Genomic DNA, 10,137 nt, shown 5'->3' with positions numbered 1-10,137 from the left:
TATTAATGTAGATCGATCGAACTGACAGATTGCTACACCATATGCCTCCATATATAAGATAGATATGTACCAAGAAAAAATAAAAATATCTGGCGTTGATTGCAATGTTCATGATGCTAATGATCAAGAACCTTGCTTCTCTCTGATAAATTAAAATGTGTGAATGTTTTAGAAAGCATCGTACAATTTATGAACCTTGTAAATCATATTATTTCTTTGCAAAGATATTAAGTAAGCAAGATTCTCAAACTACATAATTAATGTGAAATAGGAAATAAATTGGTTAATTTTTGCGGTTGCGCATAATCCAATGGACTTGTTTTGTAGAGTGACATGTGTCACAATATAATTGGTGATGACAGTTAATTAACGGATTCCATCAACTTGTTTGACGGTGGAGATCTATTTTTTTTTTTTTTTTTGGTTTAAGACATATTTGGTACTTGTGGTTTAAAAACTTTATTTTTTGGTATTCCAGTTTCATTTCGCTTCTATAAATGGTACTTGGGTTTTGGGAAAAGACTGACTTGATACCTCCGTCTATTTTTCGTCCAAATTTTAACATCCTGCCACGTGTTAACTTCTGAGGATTGACACGTGGCACAATATAAAAAAAAATTAAAAAATTAAAAATAATAAAACTTAAAAAAAAAATATTAAAAACAAAAAAAAATTGAAAAAAGAAAAAATAAGAGGGGTGGCCGGCTGCCACCGTGGGGGTGGTTCGGCCACCCCAGACTGGTCAAGGGGGTTGCTCAGCTACCCTTCTTTTTTTTCTTTTCTTTTTTTTTTCTTTTTAATATATATATATATATATATATATATATATATATATATATATATATATATATATATATATATATATATTTTTTTTTTTTATGTTTTATTATTTTTAATTAATTTTTAAAGATTTTAATTTTTTTTTATATTATGCCATGTGTCAAAACCTTAGAGGTTGACACGTGGCATGATGTTAAAATTTAGACGGAAAAATAGACAGAGGTACCAAGTCAGTCATTTTCCAAAATCCAAGTATCATATGTGAAGCGAAATTAAACTGAGGTACCAAAAAAGTAAATTTTTAAACTACAGGCACCAAATAGTTCTTTAACTGTTGTTTTTCTTTTTTTTTTATTTTTTTTTTTTTTTTTTTTTTCGCGCTTACCTTAAGGAGTAACTAACCACTTTTTAAACTTAAAAAAGCTATTTGTCAAAACCTCTTACTGCCTAGACCAACAATACATATTTTCCTGATATATTAGCCTACAACTCGCTAGTATATACCGAATAAATTCTGCATAAAAGGACATATGCATACAATGATACAAACCAATAGACATTAATTTACATATTAGATAAGAAAATGCTAATTCGTTTGAGTGTTAAATTTTTGAAATCATAATTAAATTCTTATTTTATTTGCGAATTTTGAGGTTTGACTTTTTAGAAGAAAAAAAAAAATTGAATAAAATATGATTTGTTTAGAAAAAATTGAATAAAATATGATTTGTTTTTTAAAAATTTGAATAAAATATGATTTATTTTTTTAAAAATAAAATCGAAATCATATTCTGTTTTCAAAATTCTGTTGCCAAACACATCATCACTCCAAATGCTATGTACATACAATTTACCAAGAAAATGTGGTGGCTGCCAATAACTTTTGGGGGCCCTATGGTGAGAGCTATGAACTTCTTGCGACTTAGTGATGGCATCATGAACTCCCTATGGCCTATAGTTTCTACCCTAAACTTTTTATGATACGTAGTGGCTACTTGGGATGCTCGGTAGTCTTAAGGTGGCCCCCATTAAAGTCCAATGACCCCACCATTACCCCCAGGAATGTTTAGCGGCTTCGTGATGGCCTTTATGAACTTACTCCACGATTTCTGTCATGAACTTTCAATAGTCTTGCAATGGCTGCCAGGAATGTCTGGCGACCTCGTGGTAGATACCAGGAACGTATCGAGGTGGCTATCCAAAATGTCCAACGGCCTCACGATTTGCCCCCATGAACTTTCTGCTACTTCGCAATAGCCATCATAAACTTCCGACAACCCCTCATTGATCGTTATGAGCTTTTGGCAAGCCCACAATGACCCTCACAAACTTCTGACAACCGTACGGTGGCCTGTTAGGAATGTTTAGAAACATCATTGTGACCGCTATGAACTTCTGGCGGTCTTGCAGTGGCCGCCAAGATTGTCCAGCCCCAACACTGCAATGGTTGCCACTAGGGGTCACCACCATTGTGCATGAAGTGCACTAGTTTTTTTTTTTTTTGGTGAGCACTCTTTATTTTTTTGTTTTTTAAAAGAACTTTTCTAAATTTTACGAAACAAATTTTTGATTTGTTTGTTGAGCCTAATATAACAGTTTTTAAAAATGTAACCCTCTATAAATCAATTCTGTTCTTAACTTTTTTAAAAACTCTTTTCAAAATCCAAAATATTTCTTAAAAATTTTATCAAACTGATTTTTTTAATTTTAAATTTTAAAAAGTAGAGACTAAGTTGAATTTGTGCGAAACTCACAAATTAAATTTGAATTTTCCCTTGCAGATACCGATTGACTGAAAACTTTAGCATAAAATTTTTTTTTTTGTTTTTAACACGTCTACATAAAAGGGAGAAGGATTAATTACCTTTACTTTATGGAGCGTGATTCCAACCGATCGAACTTCATCTTGGGACAGCATAAAAATTGTGGATCAACATATTTTCATTAGATTTTTTTATATATATATATATATATATATATATATATATATATATATATATATATATATATATATATTTCTCTTCAGAGCTGCATGTCGGGGGACCAACTAAGCGGCAGTGGTAACCCTATGTTTTAACCATGAAAATGGACCATGAAGTCTCACCCGACCAAACAGCAGAGAAGCAGACTGCAAAAGTCCCTAAGCGGGAGCTTGCTTCAAACTCTCAGACTTCGTCCTTGTGACTGATTGCCTTTACTTTTAATGTCGAATTTGGGTGACAATGTTCTCCTTGGCTTTAATCAGAGGAGGCATCATTCGCAGAAGGTATTCTTTTTTTTTTTTTTGTACAATTTTGTTGGCTTTAATTTTGATAATTATCTGGTGGGTTGGTGAGAAATTGTGATAAAATCAACAAAAAATTGACTTTGATTCTTAGAGAAGCTTCGTATCTGGGTCAGTTGGGACTTGAGAATTAGACTTCATTTTCTTCCCATTCCTTTTCTAGGTTTTCTCGTTAACCGAACAGAGGGTTGGTATAATAGGTAGTACATATTTACGTTTTAAGTTAATTCTTGGTTTTGATCTGATAAGAGTAGTGTACACACTGAAGTTTGATTCTGAAATTTTGTACAGCTATATTTTTATTTTTTTTAGGTTTGAAATGTCACAGATTTTTGTGGATATTCAAACGTTGTTATTGTAGGATGCATATCATTTGGGTTCTTTCTTGGAAGAAGTCAGGCTGAGATTTTTCTTTTTTGGTTACGGTATCATACTTTGGCGTCTAGGGTGACTAATTAGTTATAAAGGGAATATGCGGAAGTGCTACCACAGGTCTGCATGTATATATGTGAGAGACAGGTTTCTTCTCTGGGTCAGTGCTACCTTGTTGATGTCCCTCTGTCTTTGATCCTCGTCTTTGTGTCATTAGATGGTGATTATGCTTTTTGAAGAAATTACAATTGTTAAAAGCTAATCATTTCGATAGTTTGATGGGGAGTACAAATTCATTTATTTAATATTGAAGCTGATAGACGGTCAAAATGGTGGGTTTAAGCATGTGTCTGAGTTCTTTGGTTCTGTTCTCAGTTTTGCTTGATAATGTGGAAATCTATTGGTTATTAATTTATGGCCAGAATGTGCAAATTGGCCTTTACGTAACCAGACGTAAATCTGAAGTTCTAGAATTGTTTGGTAATTAGAGTCATGATAAGTTTCTTATGCTATATTTTTATGAATGTTCTTCATCTATTCTCTATATCTTTTGTCAAGTGATGCTTTATACAGATTTGGTGCAAGTGCTTTAATTGACAGTTTTTCCTGGTCATAACCTTAAAGAAAGAAAAATGAGAAGCTCCAGAGATCTAGGCAAACGATAGACTTGTAATTTTCTAGAGAGATTTGAATCTGAGTATTATAGGAAAAAAAGGGTAGCCTCCAATAGATCTCTAGAGGAAATACTGCTTTGATTTTGCTTCTAACAGTTAATTTTGAGATATTATGTAAAGAATTTGATGTTTCCTTGAAGGGGAAAATTTGAACTTGTCTTGCTCTCTTTTTGCTTTGAATGCGTTTCATGATAGATTATATGTATCCATTATGCAGGGATTCTCTACTGTGTTTATCTTGTCTACTAGAAAATATCCCAACTCTCTCATCATTGCCTTCAGTGACTTCATTTACCCAGTCCCCTGCTTACAGTACATGGGTGCGCCACAGAAGCTATGACACAGTGAGGCCTCTTCGAGAAGCGCCATGCATATCCGCTCAATTGGATTTTTCATTAGTGCAGAGATTAAATATGTTTGGTTTTCATGTTCTTAGAAATTCGGTACCTGCTAGATACATGAGTCATTCATCAATTGAGCTGAAGACAGACAATGATGTTGTCAGGTTTTCTATTGGTGTCGGAGGTAATAATGATGGTCCCCGAAACAAAGGAAAGAAGAAGACCAAACGAGTCAAAATGTCTAAAAAGGCCAAAGTGAATGAACTCAGATTCTATCGCCTGAAGGCCAAAAAGAAGATGACTTCTCCAAATCCAGAAGTTAGGATTAGATATAAACTTGAAAAGGTTAAACAATGCCCAATTTATTTATTTTTTTTAAAAGTAATCAGAATATCATTAAAAGCTTTTTAATATCAATGGTTTAATATTTTTGCTTTCTTTAGAAGTATCTACTCCTTTATGATGTCTAAGTTGGTTGAATGTTGTTAGCAGTGTTTAAATTAGTGCTTCTTTTATTATAGATCTTCTTCTTTTTTTCTTTCTTTCTTTTCTTTTCTTTTCTTTTCTTTTCTTTTCTTCTACTTCTTCTTCTTCTTCTTCTTCTTTTTCTTTTTCTTTTTCTTTTTTTTTTTTTTTATTATTTTTTTATTCATTTGTATATTTCTTGAACATGATGCAGTGACTAACAGTTTACTGGAATTTTTCTGATACAGATATAATGCATCAACGATGACTTTTTATTAGTCTTGTCCGTTACTCAAGCTTTTTGTTTGTGGTCTTACTGTGCTTTGAGCATTTCAAAACTGACTATTGAACCATGTTCTCTGATTTTCACGGTTGACCTGTCTAGACCAACATCCATTGCATGAAAGATGCATTGGGTTGTTCAAAGGGTAGATGTGTTCCATAGAATTTTTAATTTAAAATGGGTAAAACATTTTTAGTAGTGCTCTGCAGTCCAAAAGAATCTCCTCATTGACCTTACAGATTAATTTCAATTTCAAATTATCTTTCTTTGGTTTATAATAATCTGAATATCTCAATAAATGTGCTTTACTTTTGTGCTTTGAGTTTTACTGATATATGGCCAGTTTCCGAGCTATGTGTAACTTATGAAGTCTCTTCAGGCCAAACGGAAGGAAGCATGGTTGATTGAGAAATTGAGGAAATTTGAGGTTCCCAAAGCACCTGCGGAAACATATGATCCCGAAATCCTAACTGAGGAAGAAAAGCACTACCTTAAGCGTACTGGTGAGAAAAAGAAGAACTATGTCCCAGTTGGGAGACGAGGTGTATTTGGAGGGGTTGTTCTCAATATGCATCTCCATTGGAAGAAGCATGAGACTGTAAAGGTAATTTGCAAGCCATGCAAACCTGGGCAGGTTCATGAATATGCTGAAGAGCTTGCTAGACTGAGCAAAGGCATTGTGATCGACATAAAAGCTGACAATACTATAATTTTCTACCGGGGAAAGAATTATGTGCAGCCAAAAGTAATGTCACCTCTAGATACACTGTCTAAAGACAAGGTAATTTCAGCATTTCCTTTAATAACCATTTGCTGAATCAGTGGATCAAGGGGGCAAAGTATAGTAGTCTAGAATAAAATTTTCTCATCTTTTCTGACAGTCTTCATAATAAGCTTTGTTTTTACTTGTCTCAATAATGCATCGTCATGGATCGGTATATTAACAATTTTTCTCTTAGTACCTGCAAAGTTGAGGTATGGGATTGCCCAACTATGTCTGCTTATATGTGCACTACTTGATTTGCATTTGCTCAATTGGTCTTAAGTATTTGGGTGAGTTGTGATCAATCTAGGTTCCAAATTGTTCATATAGAGTTGGAACTGCATGTTATCGTACTAAAGACGGGCTCTCAGATGGGTGTCTGGCTTGGGGAAATGTCCATATTGCTAGTTCCTCCTTGGCAAGGAATTACACATAGTCCATCTTATCTTCTCTCAAAGCTTTTTAAATTTGTGAATAAAATCATAAAGAGAAAGAGGGGGAGGGGATTCAAAACTTTGGCTTTGCTAATAAAGTGGGATTTCACTGAAGCAATGTGTGTAAGTAGCATGATGCTCTTTGGCAGGAGTAAGGTTACCAACTTTTGCTCTATGGATATTTTTGAACATGTAATCTATGCACTAGTTTTTATTTTTTTTATTTTCGGGTAATAAACTTGTTTCTATCAATGAATGAGTTAATAAAAGATCCAATATTCTACTGTGATTCATGATTATTTTGTTTTTGTTTTTTTTTTTTTTTAATTTGTGAATTGAATTGCTTTTTAGTGGTTGTTATATTCCCTCTCAGTATGGAAGCAGCAAAAACTTTTTGGTGCATGATTGTTGGTGATAAGAAGTAGAAAATTGCTATTTCATTACTTGGCATGGAAGACATGAGGAAATTCTCTAGTCATGAGCGTTTGAATCTGGGAAAGAGGAGGTGACAGCTCCTTAAGGGAAATGATAGGCAGGGGACACTCATCCGTCCCCTGTCCTACATATAATAATAAAATAATATATTATATTTTTTTTTTTCATTTATTCTTTCTGATTTTCACTTTTTGTTTATATAATATATTATTTTATTATTATATGTAGGACAGGGGACGGATGAGTGTCCCCTGCCTATCATTTCCCGCTCCTTAAAGCTTAATCATGCTTGGTGTGTGAGAGATGAAATAAGGCAATGGTTGGTTCCTCTTGTTTCATTAGATTAATGCTTTATCATCCCTCATCTTTTCTCATAAATCAACTAGAAATGACAACTACAAATTATCAAAGTGCTAATAAATTTTAAATAGAAAGAATATAATTGGGAGATTATGCTTCATGGCCATTGTAGAATTGATAATCAAATGAGTTGTGTAATCAGTTTGTGATTGGTGTTTTTTTTTTTTTTCCCATTGCTATGGTTTGGGGTCCTTAATTCCCAAATTGAGCTTATTTTTCCCTAATAACCATTCCTTCGTTTGTGTGTATGTGTTTTCTTTTCTTTTTCTTTTTCTTTTTCTTTTTCTTTTTTTTTTTCTCCTTGTGATCGTTTAACCTTTTTGATGGGGATACTGGGACCAAAGTTGTTGCTTGAAGTTGAGGTACTTTTTGTCTTTTATTTTCTTCTCTATCTCTATCTTTTTAGGAATTTTTTTTTTCATAGTTGGCAATCGAGTCATTTAACAAAGAGGAATAGAAGGCTAGGGGGGGTGTTTCTTCCGACTTTGGTGGGTTTAATGGCAAGTTTTAATAATATCCTCGTTTTGAAATGGACCTTGCATTTTCTCAAGTCTTACGTCTCTTTGTGGGACATCAAAATGCTATAGTTCTTGTTGTTGATTGGGGCAGCATTATTGATTATTGGATTGCTATAAAGTGCATTAAATATAATACTTGGTGTGTTTGATTTGATCGTTTGTTATTAGGCTTGATAAGATGATGGGATGTGGAAATTAATCTTCTTTGACAATCCCCATCTCTCTGTCTTCCCCTTTTCCCTCTCCTTGTATGGAGTGTGTTACCTCTATCAAATTGATCAGCTCTAATGTATGTGTGTTTGTTGTATTTGGTTATTGTAGTCTTATCATTTCAGTTTATTGGCTCTGCATTTTCCTTTTTCGTTCCATTTAACGATATATCATCTCTCATCTGATTTTATCCTAACTTTATCTCGTTTAGTTTCTTTAGATATGTTGGTGGCTCATTGAGATTCATGTTTCTCAATAGTTTTTGCGATGTACTTATATCTCTCTTAGTCACAGGAAATCAAAACCTGTTTTTATTTATATATTAGAAGATTCTGGATATATGTTTAGCCTTTGTCAGTTTCTCATCAAGTAAAAAAGCAATTTGAAGTACTCTGCATAGTATTCCTTTTCTTTTTATTTTTAAAACAAGTGTTCTACATTGTATTATTATATCTATCATTAAGAAGGTGGACTGATTTGTGTAGATAGTGATGCATTGATATAGATAACGCTGGATCATAATAGTTTCTTTCCCATATAAAAAATTGCAGGCCTTGGAAAAGTACAAGTATGAGCAGTCACTTGAGCATACTAGTCAGTTCATTGAGAAGTTGGAAAAGGAGTTGGAAGAGTATCTTAAGCACCTTGCTCTGTACAAAAAGGCAAAAGAGGGCACACCTAAAGATTCTGTAATTTAACTCTTCTTTTGGAAAGGGGGTGAAACTCAAAATGTCTTTACCGATGCTTCAGCCATACGAGGACCATTGAAGAACAAGAAAGCATGAAAGAGAAAACGGCCAGAAATGTTGAATTCTTCATATGGTCCCATATCCTTGAAGATTTCATGGAAAATATTGTTAGTTGTACCCTTCTTCACCTGCATATATATATATATATATTTTCACGCAATTGTTATCATTTCTGCCTGCATCAAGTTGGAGCTACTAAGGCCAGGCATTTGAGAAACTAACATGGTCGGTCAACCAAACAACAAACCAGTAATACTATGTAGTATAGACGAGTAATGCTAGAAGAAAGACTTTTGTTTTCCTCATTTCCCCTCTATAGGTGACGTAGCTTTTAAAATTACTATTTGATCAAAATTATGTAGTGATTCATTTCAAATTCAATGGTAATTTTAAAAGTCACATCATTTTTTAAGGTACATATATATTTTCTAGTGTCTTGTCATTATACTTTGTGACTACTAGTACTTGATCTTCTCGGATGATAATTTTTTTTTTTTTTTTTTTTTTTCTAAATTTTCAATGAAATAAGAGTTTGTTGCAGATTTTTTGTTGAAAAATCAGTTTAGTTATTATACCCTTGGGCAATTTTTTCGGCCATGCTTTAATTTGAGGAGATATGATCTTCATAATTCTTGACACGTCCCCTAGCTAGCTTTAGGACTTTTTTTTTTTTAAAAAAAAAAAAGAAAAAGAAAAAGAAAAAGAAGAATAGTAAAAGTAAAAGTTGTCAGGTGAGAAAATGTGGTCAGAAGTTGTGTATTGGGGTTGTAATATGTATCATTTCTCTAATTTGAGACCAAAATACTCTTGTAGTTCACTTAGGCTCGTAAAATAGTTTTTGGAAAAAAAAGGTTTTTACTTATTTTTGAGTGTTTGTCGTGACGTAAAATATTGATCAACTTGAAAATGTTTTGAGTTGATCAAACTTTTCCACACCCCTAGCAAGTGATTGTGGGAGCGCCCCCTTAAGGGGCTGTCTAACAATTGCCTATTCAAATTGCTTGCAATATGAACATGCAATTGTAATGGATTTCAATCCCACCATTGAATGCTTTTTATTTTTACAGACACTTTTTTTCTGCAACTTTTTTTTGTTGTCTCTCTCTTCATCGCAATTTTGCAAATTATATGAAAATATAAGAAATATTTTGCTATTTTTCAGATGAGCCAAAAGCTGAAAAATGTTTTTCAAAGAATTTTTAGGGTTGCAAACAAATAGCAAAAAATAATCACTTGTTTTTTGAAAACAGTGCTTGTAGCTAAAAACATTTTCAGACAAAATGTATTTAACATGTAGGTATCCATCGTAAAACATAACAATCTGTGTCCTATAGATCAGTGACACGTATGCTTTGATGAAACCCTAAGTGCTAGTGATTTGTGCCATTTGATCAAAGTTATCAGTGGACAGTTTTGTAGTGCTCCCCTCTGTCAAAGCCTTCCACTAACAGCCTTTAATTTGACTTCCA

General features: G+C 33.2%; 1 protein-coding gene across 2 annotated transcripts; it reads left to right on the top strand.

Moving 5' to 3' along the window:
* Positions 1-2,802: 2,802 nt before the first annotated feature.
* On the top strand, positions 2,803-8,837 carry LOC133880934 (uncharacterized CRM domain-containing protein At3g25440, chloroplastic-like). Of its 2 annotated transcripts, none has more exons than XM_062319901.1 (4): positions 2,803-3,046; positions 4,328-4,796; positions 5,579-5,980; positions 6,770-6,910. In XM_062319901.1, the coding sequence occupies exons 1-4, from the start codon at positions 3,003-3,005 to the stop codon at positions 6,809-6,811; spliced, it is 957 nt and encodes a 318-aa protein (XP_062175885.1). In that variant the 5' UTR covers positions 2,803-3,002; the 3' UTR covers positions 6,812-6,910. The 2 variants fall into 2 exon arrangements, with proteins under 2 accessions (XP_062175885.1, XP_062175884.1); XM_062319900.1 differs by lacking the exon at positions 6,770-6,910 and adding an exon at positions 8,471-8,837 and having other exon boundaries at positions 2,804-3,046.
* Positions 8,838-10,137: the final 1,300 nt, after the last annotated feature.

The sequence above is a fragment of the Alnus glutinosa genome, chromosome 11 (assembly GCF_958979055.1).
Source record: "Alnus glutinosa chromosome 11, dhAlnGlut1.1, whole genome shotgun sequence".
NCBI classification, from domain to species: domain Eukaryota; kingdom Viridiplantae; phylum Streptophyta; class Magnoliopsida; order Fagales; family Betulaceae; genus Alnus; species Alnus glutinosa.
The sequence above is the reverse complement of the archived record's forward strand: the minus strand, read 5'-3'. Positions and strand labels throughout refer to the sequence as shown.

Bases quoted from the DNA above. Each gene is read 5' to 3' on its own strand.
- LOC133880934 (XM_062319900.1), top strand. From the start codon at position 3,003: ATGTTCTCCTTGGCTTTAATCAGAGGAGGCATCATTCGCAGAAG. The intron at 3,047-4,327 runs GTATTCTTTTTT...TCCATTATGCAG, and splicing joins GGAGGCATCATTCGCAGAAG to GGATTCTCTACTGTGTTTAT. The intron at 4,797-5,578 runs GTTAAACAATGC...AAGTCTCTTCAG, and splicing joins TTAGATATAAACTTGAAAAG to GCCAAACGGAAGGAAGCATG.